This window comes from Prionailurus bengalensis, chromosome D4, assembly GCF_016509475.1.
Source record: "Prionailurus bengalensis isolate Pbe53 chromosome D4, Fcat_Pben_1.1_paternal_pri, whole genome shotgun sequence".
Classification (NCBI taxonomy): domain Eukaryota; kingdom Metazoa; phylum Chordata; class Mammalia; order Carnivora; family Felidae; genus Prionailurus; species Prionailurus bengalensis.
In genome coordinates, this window is record NC_057359.1 from 2,943,689 (window position 1) to 2,964,067 (window position 20,379).

Below are 20,379 nucleotides of genomic sequence, written 5' to 3' on the forward strand. Positions count from 1 at the left end.
CCCTTCCCACCATCTTTGATGTGGCCTCTTCCATACATTTAGCTGTGGAGAGTCTGTTCTGCCTGTCTTCAGGTCCTTTTCTGGGTTATTTACACTCACGCGGCTGTTATCTAGGTGTAACCATGGGATGGGCTGAGCCTAGGACCCGCCTACTCTGCTGTCTTCCCCAGAAGTAAGATTTAGCCTTAAAAGACCCTAGGATTTTCAAAATGGTCAACGAGCATTGGCTTCAACTTAAAGTCACCAGCCGCATTAGCCCCGATGAGACGGCCGGCCCGTCTTTGGAAGCTTTGAAGCCAGGCGCCGACTTCTCCTCTCCAGCCACGGGAAGTCCTAGGTGGCATCTTCTTCCTATGGGAGGCTCTGGCCTCGGCCCCGAACACCTGCCGGTGAGTGCGGCCGCCGTCGTGATTCCCTCAGCCGGATGCTCTAGAGAACTTGCCGCAGCTGCCCCTTCCAGCACTTCCACGTCGGGGTGACGGCCTCCTTCCTCAGACCTCCGGAAACCACCTCCGCTCGCTTCAGACTCGTCCTCTGCAGGCTCCTCACCTCTGTCAGCCTTCACGGGACTGAAGAGTCAGGGCCTCGCTCTGGGTTAGGCTTCTCTGGGTTAGGCTTCTCGGAAGGGAAGGCTGCGGCCGGTTTCATCTTCTGTCCAGACCACTAAAACGTTCTCTGCATCAGCAGTAAGGCTGTTTTCCCTTTTTTTTTTTTTTTTTCTGTTAAGAAATAGAGGGGCACCTGGGTGGCTCTGTCAGTTAAGTGTCCGACTTCGGCTCAGGTCACGATCTCTCGGTTCATGGGTTTGAGCCCCACGTTGGGCTTTGTGCTGACAGCTCAGAGCCTGGAGGCTGTTTCGGATTCGGTGTCTCCCTCCCTCTCTGCCCCTCCCCCTTTCCGAATACCCTAGGCCTGTTTTCAGCCAGCCTGCTAGGGCGTGCGCGCTCTCAAAAATAAACAGTAAAAAAAAATTTAGAAAGGGCATGCAAGTGGTGGAGGGGCAGGGGGGAGAGAGAATCTTGAGCAGGTCCCAGCACAGAGCCTGATGCAGGGCTTGATCTCGTGACTGTGAGATGGTGACGTGAACCGAAATCAAGAGTCGGACGCTTTACCGGCCTAGCCACCCAGGCTCTCCCGCTTCTACTTTCTTACTGTCCGTGCGTTCGCTGGAGTGGCAGTTAGCGCCCTTCAGGAACCACCGTGGCGGTCACAAGAGCTCTAGGCCTTTGGCTCGTCTCGGCTTTCACCGGGCCTTCTTGTGGCTGAGCACGTAGAGGCCATTGGCGGGATTGTCAGCTGGCTTGATTTCAGTGCCGCTGTGTCTCAGGGCCTGGGGGGGCCCAAGGAAGGGGACAGAGACCGGGGAACGGCCGGTCAGGAGAGCAGTCAGTGCATAACACTTACCGATTAGGTTCCGCGTCTTACACGCGCGTGGTTCGTGGGGCCCCGAACAGTTGCGGTGGGAAGTCCCAAGATCACTGGTCACAGGTCACCACAAGCAGTAATAATGATGAACAAGATTAAGATCTTGTGCGAATTGCTGCAGAGAGACACGGGGTGCAAATCTGACTGGAAAAATGGCGCCGGGAGACTGGCCAACACAAGTGCCCGTGCTCCGGGTGCCGTCGCGCTCTGGCCTCCACTGTCGTCCGCGAGACGGCAGGTGCCCCTGGTCCCGCTCCCGTTGTGGTGAACTGCTGTCCCCCTGCTCTCTGTGGTCGACCTTCGGCACTGGGCCCGGGTGAGTGTGGTGTGCATCTATCTCCGTGCGCCCTGCCTTGGCTGTGCCTTGGCTCTGGGCACCGATGCTCTCCTCAGACTCGGGAACTTTCAGGCCCGTTTCTCTCGTCTCCCTCACCCCAGGTTATGCGTGCATCAGTCTGCGGGCCGTCGCCCCACTGTCCTCAGGTCGGGTCGCGTTTCTTAATCCCTTTGAGTGTTTTCTTGGAACTGAATCGCTTGTATTGATTCCTCTTCGTCCTCACTGGCGTTTTTGCCGCGTCAGGTCTACTGCGGGGCCCTCTCTACGGTTTCTGTTCACCGAATCCCTGGCTTCAGATGTGCTCACACATTTGCCTCGAGTCCCTCGTCGGCCACGTCCCGCAGCTAGCAGCGCTCACCCGCTTCTCTTCTCATCCTTTTCTGGAAGTCTCAGAATTTCTTGAGGATAGCGAACATTTTAGTTAGCATGTTGTCACAGCTCGGGATTCTGAATCCCGCCACCCCCCACCCCCACCCCCGAGAGCAGTGATGGCAGTGGTTTCGTTGGGGATTTTTTAGTAACTGCGCAGGTCTGAATCTGAGAGCTCGCTGGTGTCTCAGCTCGGTGGCTTTTCCCTGTTCCTACTGTCTGTGGCGCTCCAGGGGTCACTCCTGCATCTGCACGGCACACACACCGGAGGTTGTGCTCAAACGCGTGGAGATCGCACAGGCGCCTCCACCCGTGTGGTCACAGGTGTGTGTGCGCTTGCGGGCCGTGCTCAGGCCGGCCGTGGCTCGGGGCCCTGGGACTCGTGTGATGCCTGCACACGCACGAGGGCTCTGTCGCCGGCAGGGATGTGGGCGGCCTGGCTCTCGCCCTGCCGCTTGCCCGCAGACGACCACCGCCGAGGCTGCCTGTCCTGCCTGCTGCCGGGTCACCTCTCTGAACGCTCACGCTCTGAATCCAGCAGCCCCTTCCGGCAGAGACCGTGAAGCTGCAGGTTTTCGCGGGTGCTCCTCCGCCCTGGTGCAGCCAGCTGTCGGCAGGGGGAGAATGGGAGCACCCTGGACGGGATGCCCCAGACCGTGCTGTTCCCACCGGACCTCGACGGAGCACCGGTGGAGCTGTGTCATTTGCTGTCAGTCTTTGGTCGCGTCCGAGGGGGCTGACGTGATCGGTCATGACAGTTGTGTCCCGCTTGGTGGCTGCTCTTGGGGCTGGGGGTTGGCGTCTTCACTGTGCATGTGGGAGGGATCCCAGGCGACCCGCTCGTGCCGTGTGTGGAGAGTCGCCTGGCGGAGGGCAGACGGGAGGGGCCCAGGTGGCGGGAGTCACAGGAGCCCGGCGGAGGTCCTGCCTTGGGAGGTGGCATTAGGGACAGAGCGAGCGGATGTGAGCAGGGTCAGCACGGGGTGGTTCAAGAACGGCTCGTCGCTTGTACGTCTCAAACCGACCGTGGGAGCACGGCTTCGGAGATCCCAGCAGCTGCACGGGGCCGGCGGTGGCTTGGAGCCGGAGTGCAGACCCGTTGTGTGCCGAAGCAGGGCACCCGGCGTGCCGCCAGGGAAGACGCCAGTAACCTCTGTATTCCAGACCCGAGGAGGGCAGGGAGATAGTGGGGTCCTTGACGCTGGATGGTGGGGACGTGGGGGGTGTTGTCCCGTTCTCTTTTCTGGGGTGTGTGTGAGGAAATGGTCCCAGAGAAAGGGAAGAGGGTTTCCTCGCAGCCAGAACGAGCTGGGAAGGGGAGCAGGATGGGCAAGGCACAACTGTGATCTTGTGTGGATGGTGGGCTGATGTCACCAGCTGCACAGGAGCTGATCGAGGAGAGTGCATTTATGTCTGGAAAACTCGAGAATCCGCCAGAAGAATTCCTAGAATCTTATAAGCTAGGGAGGGAGGAGGGATGTGTGGAAACCCATGGCCCCTTCTGCAGAGGCAGGGTCAGCTGGAAATGGGGAGGCACTCCTTGGGAGAGCCGTCGTGAGTACGCGCTGTCTGGAAATACCTAGTGTCAGGAGGGTGGGGGCCCACCCCACCCCCAGTCTGCCCTCTCCCGGGCAGCGTGCAGGTGCCATCACAGGGATAGGACGACGCTTCTCCCCAGATCAGTTGATGGCTCTTTTGGATCTCCCCCAGAAGACACTGAACTCCCCTGAGAGCCGTTGCCCGTGACAGGGTTGTGTGAGCATCCGTTGGATGAGGGCGAGGGAGGTCACGGGCGGACGGGCAGTGTGGCGGCGGCCTGATGAGTGCGTCCCCTCCGTGTGGCAGTTGGGGCGGTGCCGGTTCTCTCCAGAGACCCCGCGTCGGGGAAGAAGGGCCACTTCAGCCAGGTGAAGACCCCACACAACCCCTTGGACTCCAGCGCCCCGCTGATGAAGAAGGGGAAGCAGAGGGAGGTCCCCAAGGCCAAGAAGCCGACGTCATTGAAGAAGGTACAGGGTGGCCATTTGAAACTGGGCGCGGGAAAACCCAGGACTCTCCTGTGTGTGCGTTACGTCTTCCGTCCCCTAGCGTTTTACGTGTGGATGTGGACTCCCCTTGCATGTGCCCTATGAAGAGGCGTGTGTGGTTCTCTGAAGAGCGGTCCCCCCCGGGTGACAGGGCAGAGGGGACGTGGCAGGGCGCCCCTGCTGCTGCAGGCGGGGAGTGCTTGGCCGTGACGTCCTCCTTCTCACCCCACCTGGGGTCATCTGCCTGCCGTTTAGATTCCATGGATACGGGTCCCGTTGGGGCTGTCGCGGCCGGCGGAGGGTGGCCCGGGTCCAGCGTGCCCGGCTCTGCAGGCCCCGGGGAGGCGCGGTGTCCGCGAGCTGACCTCGGGTGGCGTGTTTTGCAGGAGAGCTTTTCATTTAAGAGGACAAGCGTGTCGGTGTTTTAATCGCTTCTTTAATTTTAAAGATTATTTTGAAAGAACGGCAGGAGAGAAAGCAGCAGCGTCTCCAAGAAAACGCCGTGAGCCCGGCTCCTGCCAGTGACGCCGCGCTGGACGGAGAGAGCGGTGGCGACGAGGCCCTGGAACAAGCCGAGCCCTCAGGTACGGAGCGCGTTTGCTGCCCCGCGGGCTCCAGCGGGGGCGGCCGTGTGCGGGGCCATCGGGAGCCCGGTCGTGAAGGCGGGTCGTTGTCGGAGCCCCCGTGGGCGGACACATCTCCCGGCGCCTGTGCTCCAGGCTTCGGGGACAGCGGGGCGAGGTCCCCAGGGCAATCCGTGAGTCCTCGAACGGTTCCCGCGACCTGAAGTGGCCGTGACGGTGACCGCCAGTAAGTGCAGGGCAGTTCTCCCAGCAGCGTGGGTCGTGGTGCCGTGTGGAGAACACGCTCGGGAGCTTCTACTGAGCTACGCGCTCAGAGCAGGACACGGAGTGTGAGCCTGCGGTTTGCGGACTTCTCACAGAGCGAGCACGGCGCCCGGCTCAGAAGCACAGCAGCCCCCGTGCCCTCGGCCCGGGGCCTCACCCAGACTTTGTTCCAGGGGAATCCTGCCACCTGTGCCCCTCCAGCCCGCGGCGTGTCTGTGGCCTGTGGCGGTAGTCCCCTGCCGCGTGGCACTGGGGTGTGTTCACAGGCCACGTGGCAGGTGGGCGTCCAGGGAGTTTCCGCTCTGGGGTCACCAGAAGCAGGGGCACCGGCAGTGTGTGTGCGTGTGTGTGTGTAGGATGTGGGCACCCCCTCCTGTCGGCATGTGCCTGGAGGGGCTCTGGGCTTGGGGGTCCACTGCCATCCACCCTTAGATGCCTTCTGCCAGGCGGGCTTCCCGGGGCTTTTCCGGGTCCGCCCCCCAGACGTCGTCCGTCACATGTGCTGTCCTGGTGGGCAGACTCCTCTGGTGACGTGTCCCCTCCCGTGTACTTGGAAGTCTCCAGAAGTCACGGGGACCATGAGCTTGAAGCTCGTAGTTGGGATGTTTGAGTTTGGATCTCACCAAAGGGTCATTTGCTGAAGAAGCCGTCTGAACCGTTTTGTATGAAGAGTCAAGAACTGTGTAATTTAAAACTGGGCGATACGAACTTCAGGTTAAATTTCAAAATTAAATCTGACAACTGAACTGCCCGTTTCGGGACGGCTAACATGGTAAATTGTAGGAGTGTCCCTCCAGCCATCGTCAGTGGCTAAGTCGGGTTGGGGAGGGAGCAGAGCGGGAGGTGGTCCTGTTTCTCCCAAGCCGTCAGCATGCGTCGCGTCACCAGCCCGCCCGGTGTGGCGTCCAGCGGTGGCATTGTGACGGGGCTGCTCTGGAGCCCCCAGCCCGCAGGTGCGTGCCACGGCCTCTTTCTCTGTGGCGTCGCAGAGGGGACGGAGGAGTCGGCGGCCCCCACTCCCACGGGGCAACGCAAGTCAGAAGAGCCGCCGAGAACCGAGTCCCAGAAGGAGGCGGACGGCCTCTGCCCGGTCCCCGACGGCGCCGGCTGCCCCAGGATCCACAGCCGGAGATTCCGGGAGTGAGTGACCGTCCGGGGCGGGTGGTGCTTGCTCTGGCGTTGAGTGCCGGGCCCTCCTGTCGTGACGTGCCCCGGCCGTGGGGCCAGGCCCGGTTTCCGTCCTCGTCCTGACCCCACGTCCGGCCACCTGATCTGCGGGGTGTTTGTCCTGCTGGTGTGAAGGCAGAGGCGCTGTGCAGTCGAGGTTGGCGTTGCGGGGGCATGAGCGGGGAGCGGCCGGCTCCGTCTCGTGCTCTGCTTTCTCGGGAGCCCGCCTCCTTCCAGGGCACAGTCCACACTCGGGGTGTGGGTTTTGTGAGCAGCAGCTGCTGTGGGGCTCAGTGGCGGGCCGCTGGGGGAGCCGGGCACAGTGGCTCTGTCCCTTGTGGTCGGGGCTCAGGGAGGACACGAAACCCAGTGGGCTGGGAGCCCCGGGTCTTTGGCCCCTGGAGGGCTGTGCGGCTGCCGCAGCTGCCTCGGCCCCTTTCTTTCAGTTACTGCAGCCAGATGCTGAGCAAGGAGGTGGACGCCTGCGTCACGGACCTGCTCAGAGAGCTGGTGCGCTTCCAAGACCGGATGTACCAGAAGGATCCGGTCAAGGCCAAGACCAAGCGCCGGCTGGTGCTGGGGCTGAGGGAGGTGCTCAAGCACCTGAAGCTCAGGAAGCTGAAGTGCATCATCATCTCCCCCAACTGTGAGAAGATCCAGTCGAAAGGTAACGAGCTGGGCCGTGTCGTCCCTGCACAGCCGCAGCCGGGGCGGCTTCTCCCCGCCTGTGATCGGGGGCCGTTTCCAGGGGGCCACCTGCCCACCCGGGGCCCCGCTCTGTGTTCCCGCCGAGGCTGCGGCCTCTTTGCTTTGAGGCCAGAGGAACTTACTGCGTCTCGTCCGTGTGTCCGAGGAAGAGGGAGCCGGCGGCTTGTGGTCGTTTTACAGGGACCGCTTGGTAAGGCGGCCTGGGACTGTGCGCGAGTGCCGCGTCTGCTCAAGGGGCCTTTCGTCTGCCGATTCTGAACTTGAGTTTTAAGTGGCAGCTGTCTGAGCGTTCTGTTCGTCTCGGTTGTCTCGTCTGAGCACTGGGAGGTCACACCTGGGGGCGGGGGGCTCTCCGCTCTCGCGGACACTGAGGGCTGGGAGCAGCGGACCGTCCCAGAGTCTCTCCCGGGGAGTCACATGGAACACACGCGGGGGGTGTCGTCCACCCGGGGAGCCCATTCACCATCCGCACCCAGGGGTGTCCCTCCCAGGGGATTTATGGGCGGCTGGTTGTGGACACCCTGTGCCCAGCCTGACTCACAGAGGGAGGTGGTGTTCAGCATGAGCCCCCTCGTGCCTGCCCCATAGCCCCTCTCACGGCGGTGTGTGGGGAGCCCTCCCGAGACCCAAGTTGTGGCTCTGGCCATGGGTCCCCTGAGAAGCAGCCCTTTGAAGGGACAGTGCCCATGGTGTCGCTGCTTACATAGCATTTGTGGTCAACGCCGGGTGTGGGGGACAGGGACATGGACCAGAGGGGCCCTGGCATGTGTGGTCAGCTCTGGGGGTGGGGGACACAGGCCAGAGGGGGGCCCCGGCATTTGTGGTCAGCTCTGGGGGTGGGGGACACAGGGCAAAGGGGGGCCCTGGCATTTGTGGTCAGCCCTGGGGGTGGGGGACATGGACCAGAGGGGCCCTGGCATGTGTGGTCAGCTCTGGGGGTGGGGAACACAGGCCAGAGGGGGGCCCCGGCATTTGTGGTCAGCTCTGGGGGTGGGGGACACAGGGTAAAGGGGGGCCCTGGCATTTGTGGTCAGCCCTGGGGGTGGGGGACATGGACCAGAGGGGCCCTGGCATTTGTGGTCAGCTCTAGGGGTGGGGGACACGGGCCAGAGGGGGCTCCCGCAGTTTCTAGCAGTAAGTGGGGAATAGCTCGCTGTGGTTGTGGCTAAGGAGCACGCCCGCCTCCCCTCCTGTGCGCTCACCTCCTGTCGGCCCAGAAGTGCTAGTCCTTGGATGGTTCTGCCCCCAGAGCATGCTTCCCTGGTCCCCGCATGCATCTGGGCCAGGGTCTGGGCAGAATGGAGGGATGTGGAGCTTAAATGTTAATCAGACTGGTTGCAGATTGACCCGGTTCCCAGTGCTGCGGTGTATGCTTTCAAGAAGTTTCTCTCGGAAGAAAATCAAATAGTTCTACGTAACTAGGGGCCAGGTGCTGGGGGACATGGGCAACGTTTTCTCCCCAGGCAGATATTAGGTGCTCCACACGGGGGTCTGTCTGTGCACAGAGGAGCTGGGCCAGGACCCCGCAGCAAGCCCGGTGCTGGCGCTCCTTTCTTTTGAGGGGTAAGCCCTCCAGATTCCTCCTGACCCCCAGAGGAGCCACCATTCCCACATTTGACGTGTCCTTGATGGTGTCTGCGCGCGCGTGTGTGTGTGTGAGAGAGGAGAGAGAGAGAGAGAGATTTGGTCCTGGCCCTGTTGGCACCTTGGTTTTTAGCTTGATGGTCTGTCTGGGGAGCCAGCTCGTAACTCTGCACACACTTGTGTTGCTCGGACGGGACTTAGGGATGTTCTGGTGGTTTCTGGACGTCTCTAGTGCTGCACAGGGATGCGCTGTGCATGCTGTCCTTTCTGGTGGGGACATCTCGAGGACGAAAGGGCTGGTGCATTTGGGGGTCGTGTGGGTTACGCACCTGCACCCAGAACCTTCTGTGTAGGTGGGGGGCAGCTTTGCACTTTCCTGGGAACTGTTGGCTCATGTTCTTCGCCCACTCGTGTTTGGGGATGTTGATCTTTTTAATACTGACGTGTGCCTTTTTATATAATAGGAAAGCTCCTTGGGTAAGAGTTGTACTTTCCTGGTTTGTCATTTGCCTGTTTTCAAAACATCGTTTTGGCCACGCGAGGATCCTGGGTGTTGTTATGATGTTGGTGTCTTTTATTCTTGTTTTTTTAATTGGCTCTAGGTTTTATGCCATTTCTCAATCACAGCACTCCAAGGTTATTAAAGGTTTTTTTACATCATTTTTCTTAGTTCTTCCACGTTTTCATTTTTGTGTTTAGGTAGACTATATTTCATTTCAGATGGGTCTTTCCAGAGGCCGACCCAGTTGTCCTCTTTCCTCTGCTTCACAGTGCTCTCCCCAACAGCGGTCAGTCCCACACAGTAGGGTCGCTTCTGGAACCCACCTTATTACAGCAAGCTCTCCTACCTGGTGAGGCTAGCCTGACGGTAGTTCCCTTTTTCAAAAGGCTTCTTCTCACTTGGATATTTCTGTCGTGTTATTTTTCCTCAAAAAAAAAAAAAAAAAATCCTAACTGTAGTGAGAGTATTTCAGAAGTTTCAGGTGAACACAGAAGTGGTGTGTGGTCCCGGGACCACTGTGTCCCAGAGCACAGGCCCCTTTGTAATCTTTGTTCCCGGAGCACCTTGAAGCTGCTCTGTAGATCTTGATAAACCTGGTCCTACCTGCTGTGGTCTTTGGTGGCTGTCCACACCCACCCTTGATGGCACTGCTGGCCTTCGTGAGGACTCGTTAGGTGTGTGTGACTTGTGCACAGACACCCACGTGCAGCTGTCTTGTAGTAAAGGTTTGGGGGTGGCGGGCGCGTCACCTGCACACAGAGTCCTTGGTGCCTCGCTCGGAGGCAGGGTGGGTGGTGAGCCTGCGGCCCGCCCGTTGGTGTAGGACCCTCAGTGACCTCTGTATGTGGGGTGCAGCCCGTCCCTTGCACACGGGAGCTGATACACAGGGGACAGGTGACCAGTGGCCTGAGACACAGCGAGTGTTGAGTGAACACTAAGCGCAGTTGGCTCATTCACGTGACCAGAATAGATTTCTCCTTCCTGTTTGGCCTTTGTCCATGGTTTCTGGCTCACAGTTCCCCACATCCTTGGAGTTTCCCAGGACCACAAGAAAGGTGTTTTGTTACGTTAATGAGGTGATTTTTGGACCCCGCCCAAGCTGGGGCTGGTTGCCAAGAGAGCCAGCCGAGAAATGAGAGGGTTGGAACCTGGGTCCCAGTCTGGCCCCTACCCTTGGCCCCCAGGGAGGGGGTGGGGTGGAGCCCACGACTTAGTGGATCCTATGACTAGTCTGGAAGCCTCCACAGTCCCGCCCGGACTGGGGTAGGGGAGCTTCCCGGTTGGTGCACAGGAGACGCCGGGGTAGTGGCGCACCCGGAGTGGGCATGGCCTCCCTGTGCGTCTCTTCCCGCTCTGGCGACTCGAGATCTTTGTCACGTCCTTTAATAAACTGGGCAAACGTGAGCAAGGCTTTTCTGGGGTGAGCGCTGTGAGCCTCTAGCAACTTAGAATAATGGAAGGAGAGGGTGTGGGGCCCCGCAGCGTGTCGCCCCTTGGTCCAGAGCTTGGGGAACGCAGGGACGTGTGCGGGCACCAGAGGTGGGGCCGGGGGGAGGGGGGTCTCCTGGGACAGACCCACCCTGTGCGGTCTGACACGCTCTCCAGGCAAGAGTGTCGGGAGGGGCGGAATTCTCGCACGGCCAGTGTGGTCTCAGAATTGCTTGGTGGCGTGGCCCCCGCCCATGTGGGAACTGGGTCCAGAGACACTTCTAGAAGACTGAGACTTCACGGTCCGTTAGGATGACGACGCAGACGTGTTTTAGTACGTTGAGGGAGTGCCTCTTTTGGAGAGTTGCGCTCTGCCTCGAGGGTGGCCACGCCCTGGCAGTGACCGGCTCGTCCCGGTGACGTGCGGCACGGGCCCCCGCTTGACTAGAGAGTGGCTGGCCCGTGTTGCTGTCTGTAGAAAAAAGCCCTTTGCGACCAGGGTCACTGCTACGCTGCGTGTGACGCGTTTCCCGTCGGTTGTTGTCCCTGACCAGGCGGGCTGGACGATACCCTGCACACCATCATCGGTTATGCCTGCGAGCAGAACATCCCTTTCGTGTTCGCTCTCAACCGCAAGGCTCTGGGGCGCAGTTTGAACAAGGCTGTCCCTGTCAGCGTGGTGGGCATCTTCAGCTACGACGGGGCCCAGGTGAGCCGGGCGTCCCCGGCAGGGCAGCCCCGAGCCCGGGGCCCACAGGGCACGTGCGGCGATTCTGAATCGGCTCTGAGCTCGCCGCTGCTCAGAGACGCCTCACGTGGCCAGCGTCCCCGCCGGCCGTCCCTCTGCTTCCCCAGGGAGGGCGCCGTCCCCGACGGGCAGAGACCCTTAGTCCCCCCCGTGGGGAGGGGGCGTCACCTGTGCCCTCGCTTCCGTCCCAGGACCAGTTCCACAGGATGGTGGAGCTGACGATGGCCGCCCGGCAGGCGTACAAGACCATGCTGGAGAACGCACGCCAGGAGCTGGCGGGGGAGCCTGGGCCCCCGGCCCCGGGCAGCCCGCCCCCGCAGGGCCCCCCTGCTCCTGCCGCCGGGAGAGATGAGCCGCGCTACAGTGAGTGCGGGGGGGCCGGGGGCGGAGATGTGCGGGGACGTGGCGGGGGGAGGTGGGAATGGGCGGAGCGCCCAGGACAGCAGCACGGCCACCCCGCGGCAGGGCCCGCTGCTGAAGGCCGGCTCGGGTCCCGCCTGGTGTCCCGAGAGCTGGTCCCACACAGACCTCGGGGCAGATGGCACCTGAGTGGAGTGTGGCCGTGAGGACAGCGCTGTCCTGAGGCCAGTGTGTGCTGATGGCTGGCTGGGGGAGTCCGTGCCAGGCCCGAGTGGGGACTGAGCCCCGGGCGGCACGCCTCCCGGAGGAGCCTGTCCCTTAGCTATGCCGCTGTCTCCCTTCTAGTGGAAATCTGGAGAGAACACCTAGAAGCCTACAGTCGGGGTGCCCTGGAGCTGGAGGACTCTCTGGAGGCTTCAACCTCGCAGATGATGAACCTGAACTTATAGGAAGACTCCTCGGGGTGTGTTGTGTATTTGGGGTGAGGAAGGGGGGTGTGGAAGACTCTGGGGCCTTCTTCACAGTTCTTCTTGGCCTCGTGTATTCTGTGTGGCTGTTCGATTGGGAGGCGAATCCGAGATGTGCATCCCGGGGACGGGCGTTCGGGTGTGCTGGCGGGAACCTTTCCAAAAATTCCGAAGTCGTGGCTTTGGGTCTCTGAGCACGCGGAGTCTGGAAAGGACTGGAATGTGTGTGCTGCTCGGAGTTCTTTGCCGTGAAGGAACCGCCTCCGATGTGGCAGAGCTGAGCCACGTTCGTTTGTGGAAGGAGCCGTGGGGTCACGGCCGGGTCGCTGCTCTTGGCCACTGCTCTTGGCCACGGACCCAGCAGGGCCGCAAAGCAGTAGCCGGGCGGGGCGGGGCCGCTTTTGAGGCAGGGGACTTGCTGGGGACCTGGCTTTCTGGCTGGAAGATGTGGGGATACTTGGAGGATTTGCTAAAATGAGCCTCAGAGGGAAAATTGGTTCTTTAATCTGTGACCTCTTGATCCGGATTATTCCTTTTTGTCTTTATTTTTCAAAGAAGCGATGTATATTGAAGTTCCTAAATTTCAGTTTTGATAATCTACAAATCCTTTCTTTCTCTCGTAAACGAACATATTGTGACCGTGGTTTCTGTCTGGGAGGCCAGCAGGATGTTGCCCGCGTGCTCTCCTGTAGGAGGGCGTATTTATCTGGAATAAAGAGTGATGATTTGAGAGCCCTGCACCTCTGGCCAGCTCAGGCTCGTGGGGCCCCCGCGGCCTGGCCCGCGCCCCTCGGTGCTGTGGCTTGAATGGCAGGGGCCCGAGCGGGGCGGGGTTTGTGTGCCCGAACCCTGCCCGGCCTGCTCCTCTCCTGTCACACAGCAAGCGGCACAGGCGGGGCTTCACTGGTGCTCAGCTCAGCAACGACTCGCGTTGGCTTTGCAAACACTTTTAGGTGAGATCGGTCATGTCACGTGCTGTACCCGAGAGGCGAGTGGCTTGTGGCGAGCCAGAGTGAGTGACGACAGAAGCGGCCTGTGGTGTGGACGTGTCAGACACCAGGCTGTCCTGTCTTCTGGACACTGGCTGCTCCTAGTGTGTGTCTGCTTCTCTGTTTGCGTCCTGAGCTGTTTAAACGGGGGGCTTGGTCGGCTTAGCGACCACTCTTGATTTCGGCTCAGGGCTCAGATCACCATCTCCTGGTTCATGGGATTGAGCCCCGTGTCGGGCTCTGTGCTGACAGCACGGAGCCTGCTTGGGATGTTCTCTCTCTGCCCCTCCCTCTGCACAGTCTTACTCTCTCAAAATATATAAACTTTGGGGCGCCTGGGTGGCGCAGTCGGTTAAGCGTCCGACTTCAGCCAGGTAACGATCTCGCGGTCCGTGAGTTCGAGCCCCGCATCGGGCTCTGGGCTGATGGCTCAGAGCCTGGAGCCTGTTTCCGATTCTGTGTTTCCCTCTCTCTCTGCCCCTCCCCCGTTCATGCTCTGTCTCTCTCTGTCCCAAAAATAAATAAATGTTGAAAAAAAAATTAAAAAAAAAATATATAAACTTTAAGTAGATAACTAATTAAAATTAAGTGGGGAGACGTGCAGTGAGGCCGCCCAGGCCCTCAGTCCTGTCCCCAGGGTTCTCCCTTGGGGGCCAGGAGGAGTGGCGTGGGCAGGGCTTTTCCTGCTGTCCCCGGTCAGCATGTCCCAAGTTTGCTGTCATGGGTATAGAACTCAGATTATGGAGAGAGACATTTCCAGAGGTAACCTATAGGGAGAACGTTAAACTGAAGAATTTCGGCGGGGGATGCTGGCCCTGTGTTCAGAGCCCCAGCCCTGGGCCCGTGGAGCTCAGGGGAGGGGGTCTGGTGCTCCTCGTGTGACTCAGCGCTGGGGCTGGCCTGGTCGCATCACCTCCCCAGCAGAGGCTCCTGCCACAGGTGACACGGCGGCCCGCGCGGTGCCGACGGTGCCGCAGGAAGCGCACACACCTCGTCCGGTTTAGTTTTATTTTTCTCACCAGCGCAGAGAAGCACATGCCTCCTAACCACGTTTCCCAGCAGAGCCCTCCCCGGGGGCTGACCGCGTCCCGCTTTCTGTTGGGCACGAGAGCGCTCGGGCTACAGCGCACGTGGGCGAGCCTCGCAGACACGGCGAGCGGCACCCGGAGGTCCCGGGCTCAGAGCCCTCGTGGCCTCCCCGGGCGGCCGGAGCCGCACCTGCTCGGGAACCCACGCTGCGCGCCCGCGGCCTTCCACGGCAAATGCTGTCGCCACGGGTAATGGCGTGAGCGGGGCGGATCTGGCCCCAGCCGGCCGTCCTCAGGAAGTCGCGTTCACGGCGGATCCCGCACGTAGCCGGCGGGACACGTGTGTGGCTTCGTAACGAGGGGCCTGGCCGCAGGCTGAGGTTGCGAGCGGAGGCGATGTCCGTGTGCTGGGTCATGGGGAGCCACAGCTCTGCTTTGAACAGAGGCTTTGGTTTTCTGGTACGTGCATTCCGTTAAAAGCCGCCGTTCTGTAAGCGGGAGGTGTCCTTGAGGTCAGGCTGTGTGGCGTTAGGCTCCATGTGGACGCACCCGCCAGGTGGCGCCACCCAGAGGAACCTGGACCGACCTGCCGGCTCCTGCGCCTCCTGCAAGCTCGGGTCCCGCAGAACTTTCTAAAGCAGCCCGGCGCCCTGAGACCATGAGGGAGCCGGGGAGGAAGCCCACGAGGCCTTCAGTCCCTGTGGTCCCTGGGTCGGACCTCGTGGTCACCCGAGGTTGGAGGCCAGTTCCTGCCACTGGCCTGGACGCCCTGTCCCTGCCATGTGGCAATTCAGCAGCCCTGCGGGAAGGTGGCAAGCAGCAGCCGGGCTAACGCGGGGCTCCTGCCCGTGCTGAACCAGGAAATCGCCCCGGTGACGCGGAGTGGCCGCGGAGCGCAACAGCAGTGTTTCTGGAAGAGGACCCGTCACGCACACCACCGTCTACCTATTCCAGGTCTGTCTGTAGCTCAGGAACTGTCCTGGCTTCCTGTTTCTGCCAGACCCTTCTGTCCCACATAAGCACCTAACTTTTTAACACAGGTTCTGGATTCTGTCACAGAAGCTGGGGTATGGTCACATCTCAGTAGGCAATGTGGCAGCCACTGTCCTGGGGTCTCTCCAGTGGCCGCGGGCTCGGCTGGGAGTCAGCACCACGTCCTGGGGCCTAAAGGGCGCCCTTGTCACAGCTTTCCTGAAAGAACAGTGCAGAACTGTGAGTTCCTGGCAGAACACGTGCCCTTCCCGCTCCCCCCACTGTCGTAGACACGGGACCACGTGTACCTCCTTTGGGTCTAGGAGGGCCTTCAAGGAAGGGGGCCCATGCGGGCTAAGTTTGCAGGACTCACAAACGCTCAGCCTGTGTTGGCAGCAAGGAGAGAGCTCACGTCTGAAGGCCTGTGTTCGAGCCACAGGGTGTCTCCTCCGGTAAATCTCTGGCCTTGTAGCTGCCCTCCCGGCTGCATTAGCGACCCGGGAGCTGGGTATACCTGTCCTATCTCCTCACTGCTGGGACAGCAGTCCCCCCACCAAGAGGGGGTGCAGCCAGCGGGCCCTCCCCTGCATCTGTTCCCCCCTCTCCCCCCCCGCCATGCTGACCCTTCCCAGGGATCTGCCTGGAGCCCAGAGGCTGCAGGTTACAGAAAGCAGAGTGACTGTGGGCCAAGAGCACACACGTGGGGTCCCAGCAGGACCCACCCCGCCAGCCCCTGCCCACCCTGGGCCCGGCCACACACCCACGCCTTCCTCCAGCTGTGCATCATGCGGTCGTGCTCCCCAGCCACAGCCTTCCAGGCGGCCAGCTCTCTGGTCCACTGCTCCTGGTGGGTCGCCTCTGCAAGACAAGTGGGGCGCCGGCTGTCAGCCTTGCCGGCCTCTGAGGCACGGTGGGTGCGTGCAGGCCGCCGAGGCCATTCTGAGAGCCGGGTCTCTGGTTCGGTAGCGGGTGAGGCGCTCACTCCTCTGGCCTCGCCTCCTGGCTGTGGGGACTTCCACGGTCAGCAGCCCCCTCCTGCCCTTCCCCAGGCCACCAGCCCCAGGGTCACGCCGGTCCCGTCCTCATCCTGCGTGAGTCCTGTCCAGGCAGGAAAGGCGCTCTCCCTCCACGTTTTGGGGTGATGCAGGGACCTCCCCCAGGAGGCCACGGGAGCTTGATCTGTGGGGCTGTGAGGGTGGCACAGGCCAGACAGCTGTGGTTGTTTGGAAACAGAAACGCACCAGGTCCCTGCTCTGCCCGTGGCCCGTGTTGCTCGTTTCAGAAGTGAGCGCCAGGGACCTGAGCCCATGAGACGTAAAGCGGAACTTACTCCTTGAGCAGGACTGGGCCGGGGCCTGGGCTCCAGAGGCACCTTCAGGGGTCCTTAGCCCCAGGGGACCCTGCAGGGACTCCCGTCCTGAGAGAGTCCCTGCGTTCCTAACACCCCTGCCCTGGCACCCCCGTCAGTAGACACGACAGGCTGGGTGGGCAGGCAGGCACGTCCCGAGATGTCCCGACTGTGCTCACGTCCTAGCCCGCCACCCGAGATCAAGGTCGGGTCACCGTCTGTGAACCGAGGACCAGAGCCTGCCTCCCAGGCAGCCGGGGTGACGGGTGAGCATGGTGGTTTCTGTGTTTCCGCTCAGCTCTTTGCGGACAGTGCTGCCCCTGTGTTCACGTGAAGATTCGGTTTACCTGACGCAGGCAGGCAGGACACCTTCCAGAAAGGGGAAGAACAGGGATTCCCGCCGGGAGAGCTTTGCAATTACTACTTTCTCTCCCCATTCCTGTACTGGAAGGACAGGGACCTTTTCAGCAGGGCCCTAAACGTAAACTCTCGCAAGCGGACAGAAGAGGAAACCCCAAAAACCTGGAATCTGAAAAGCAGAGGCACCCGTGGAAACTGAGCAGACCTGAGAAAGCGGGACCCCAGGCCAGCCACGGGGAGGCCAGACGCTCGGGTGGGGGGCCGGGCCCTTTGCACATGCGCTGCCTCACAGGCGGCCAACGGCTCGGGAAACGGGTCCAGAAAGAGCACAGGAAGTAGAGTGGAGTGGAGGAAACAAGTGTCCACACCTCCCCGAGGAGGAGCAGGCTTCCAGCGGCCCCCCGGGCCGGCCGGGTGGGAAACCCCCAGCAGGCCTGGGCGGCCGTGCGCAAAGCATGCGGACGTGACGTGAGGCAGGCCTCCACGTGGCAGGGGAGGGGACTTGGGGACAGAGAAGGGAGACGCGGGCTCTCAGGACCGGCGTCCCAGACGCGCCAAGGAGTAAACGGGTGGCAGGAGGTGGGTGCGGAAGCGCCACCAGTGCCGGGGAGGCTGGCCGGGCACGGGCCACACGCTCCTCCCTTCTGCCGGCCGCCAGGGCACCAGCACGCCCGCCGTCGGAGCTGGGAGCGCGGTAGGGGCGGGGGCCACTCACCGTGTCTCACGACGGTCACCCGCACTTTGGAGGTCCCGTTGCCCGCAGAGGACAGGACGGAGCAGCGGTACTCGGCGCTTTCTCGGATGGCGTCTCGCAGCCAGCTGAGCACGTGGGCCCTGCCGTCGGGCAGCGCGTGGGTCTGCGTGGGGACGCACATCTCCAGTTCTCGGCCGTTCTTCTCCCAGACAAAGTGGACGTCTGCGGGCCCTGGGGACACACACACCATCTCTACCCGGTGGCCCCCGGACTCCCACCGAGGACCCATGGGAACCGGGGTGGGGACAGGCGGTGTGGAGCCACCCACGCCAGGGGCCTCTGTTGTCCCAGCTGGACCCACGGTGAGGGGCAGGACAGCTTCCATGCCAGTCCTTGTGTCCCCGGAGGAGGCGTGTGACCCCGGGAGAAGAGGCGGGCCCTCACTGCCCTCCCCCGGGCTCCCTGCTCCTTCACCTCAGATGTCCTTTCAAACCAAAACTCGGTGCCGTGCAGCACACGCTGAGGCCGTCAGGGGGCACCTCCCCCATGGAGTGCCCGGTGACCGTGCCCTGGGCCAGGCGTCCATTCTGCACGGAGGGTCTGTGCCTGGGAACTCCACCTCCCAGCCCTGCTCCCATCTGTGACCAGAACCTCTGCTTCCGTGGGGGCCGCCCCTGCCTCCCCAGAACCTAAGTTGGGGGCAGGGCACTGAGAAGGGCCGAAGACCCCCTCCGTCCCCACCGCCCCCTCCTCTCTGCCTGTGCCAGGCGGCACGGCACCAGGGGGTGGGCTGTGAGCCGACCTAGACCAAAGCCAGCCCCTCCTGGCCATGATCTCCCTGAGAGCCCTGTTTCTAAAGTCAAGATTCTGGGGCACCTGGTAGCTCAGTTCACCATCAACTCAATTTCAGCTCAGGTCATGATCCCACAGTTTGTGGGATCGAGCCCCACATTGGGCTCTGTGCTGACAGTGTGGAATCTGCTTGGGATTCTCTCTGCTCCTCCCCTGCTCATGCACACACACACTCACTCAATCTCTGTCTCAAAAAAAAAAAAAAATTGTATGTAGTTGCCAACCACCCAGGGATGACCTGAACTGCAGTGTCGTGGAGGTTGGTCAGCAGAGGAAGGACTAGGTCTGTATGTGGAGCAAGGAGGAATCCGTGGGGCCAAGGGCTAAAGCCCAGTACACGAAGCAATAGCGCTGGGTGTGCAGGAGCACGTGTGCACGGGAGTGCACGTGCAGGGGAGTGTCGGGGGGGTGTGCCTGTGTGTGTGTGGGAGTCCTTGCAGGAGCCCGTGTGCAGGGGAGCGGGGGGAGCCTGTGTGCGGGAGCCTACTTGCCTATGGCTGTGCATGCAGGAGCGCGTGCACGTTCCCGCGGGGGCCCGCCAAGAAGGCCTACGTGGCCGTCGTGCTGGTGGTGCTGCCCTCAGAGAATTTGAGGTGCTTAAACCACTTCCTGGAGCTTCGGATGCGGTAGGACGCATCCTTTTACAGCCGGCGTAAAACACGCTGTTGGAAAGAATGTGCCGCAGGCTCTAAAACAAATTCCAGAAGGCGTTCAAAAGGGTCTCGCGCAGCAGTGCACTGGCCCCCCTGGCCTCGTGGACAGGCCCCCGTGGACTGTGTCCTGGGCAGGATTTCTGGGTTTTTCTTCCACCTGCACCATTGGTTTTTCCCCAAGTGTTCTGCCCTCTACCTGTGAATAGTTCCATGTTGTGTATCACACATATGCACACACACCTGAGGGCACTTGCAGGTGTGTGCACAGACTTGCATACACACACGTGTCTGCGTGCACCTGCCCATCAGTTGGCACACACAGCCTCCTTCACTGCTGGGCGTACCGCCCGCCACCACGTTCCTGGACAGCCCCTCGGTGGGGTCAAATTTAAAAGGGGTTCTCGTGGGGCACTGTGATCGAGAACGTGAAGTTTTCTGTGAATAGACACCGAAGTCGGTTCCAGAGAGGCCTGGACTCCCCCTCATCCCCACTGTCCAATGGTGACCTTCATGGAGACCCGCCCAGGACTGGAGCCACCAGCATGGGTCACAGGAGCTTCTGGAAGGTTCTCCTGCATCCTTAGGACAAACAGCTGGGGTGGCTTGAGCCAGAGCCGAATTGTCACCCCAAGCCATATGGCCAGGACCCTTCAGGAGCAAAATCCCCAGATGACCCAAGGTGCCTTGGAGAATGGCCCGTAGGGGAAACACCACATGCCCTTGTATCGGGAAACACCACGTGCCCTTGTATCCCGAAACCCTTAAACTCAGCATTGGTAAATACCCTTTCAGCGTGTGTTCAGCACAGTAAAGCACTAAAAATGTTTAAGAGTACTTACGTTGCACTTACTGTTTTTTAAAGCTATCCAGCTCCTGAACGCAGATGAGGGCAGGGAGGGAAAGCGACAGTTACAACCAGGCGGCAGAGCCAGCACATGCCCCCGGGCAGGGCGACCCCTCTGCCCCCGGGTCTGCAGCCACAAGGGATGAGGGACACGGCGGGGCCGCTGCCTCCACCCTGCCCCCAGCCTGCCCCACGCCAGCCGAGGGGGCCGCCAGCGCAGAGCTGACCCTGCTCCGTGACAAAACCAGAGCCCCTCGGGGCTGGGAGAGCCCCAAGTTGAGGGGGTGTGTGGGATGGGTGCAGCCCCTGTCCTTGGGCTACATCCCCAGTAGGGGCCCCAGGGGTGATCCTTCCTCCAGCTGTCCCCACGCATGTGTCCCCACGCACGCTACTTCCCACTGGAGGGGACCCTCTGCGGGCGCTGTCTTGCGGGCCGGGTCCACACCTGCACAGAAAATCAGGATCCAAACGTGGGAGGAGGGGGGGGGGGCGCTTCCTGGGCCTCCGGCACCGCAGTTCTGTCAGAGTCCCACCTTCTTCCTCAGAGTGCCCCATGCTTCGCTGTCACAAGCTATCCACACCCTGGGGCCAGCTGAAGAGTGACCCCCAGAATATCCAGGTCCCGACCTCTGGAACTGCATGTGGCAAAAGGCGCTTTACAGACAAACC

The 20,379-nt window shown here is 61.4% G+C and overlaps 2 protein-coding genes across 11 annotated transcripts in view; one reads left to right on the top strand and one right to left on the bottom strand.

Moving 5' to 3' along the window:
- Positions 1 to 12,710, top strand: part of SECISBP2 (SECIS binding protein 2) — a 40,590-nt gene extending 27,880 nt beyond the window's left edge. For all 10 annotated transcript variants that reach the window (XM_043567085.1, XM_043567076.1, XM_043567083.1 and 7 more), the window contains 7 exons: positions 3,977 to 4,140; positions 4,607 to 4,742; positions 5,996 to 6,146; positions 6,620 to 6,840; positions 10,950 to 11,104; positions 11,335 to 11,506; positions 11,849 to 12,710. In XM_043567085.1, the coding sequence (XP_043423020.1) occupies positions 3,977 to 4,140; positions 4,607 to 4,742; positions 5,996 to 6,146; positions 6,620 to 6,840; positions 10,950 to 11,104; positions 11,335 to 11,506; positions 11,849 to 11,952 (1,103 nt within the window). In that variant the 3' untranslated portion in view covers positions 11,953 to 12,710. The remainder of the gene's footprint in view (positions 1 to 3,976; positions 4,141 to 4,606; positions 4,743 to 5,995; positions 6,147 to 6,619; positions 6,841 to 10,949; positions 11,105 to 11,334; positions 11,507 to 11,848) is intronic.
- A 1,243-nt stretch (positions 12,711 to 13,953) lies between these two features.
- SEMA4D (semaphorin 4D) overlaps positions 13,954 to 20,379 on the bottom strand; it is a 95,734-nt gene continuing 89,308 nt past the window's right edge. Inside the window, exons 16-18 of the mRNA XM_043566804.1 lie at positions 17,383 to 17,592; positions 15,720 to 15,817; positions 13,954 to 15,178 (exon numbers count right to left, since the gene is read on the bottom strand). Of these exons, the coding sequence (XP_043422739.1) occupies positions 15,152 to 15,178; positions 15,720 to 15,817; positions 17,383 to 17,592 (335 nt within the window). The 3' untranslated portion in view covers positions 13,954 to 15,151. The remainder of the gene's footprint in view (positions 15,179 to 15,719; positions 15,818 to 17,382; positions 17,593 to 20,379) is intronic.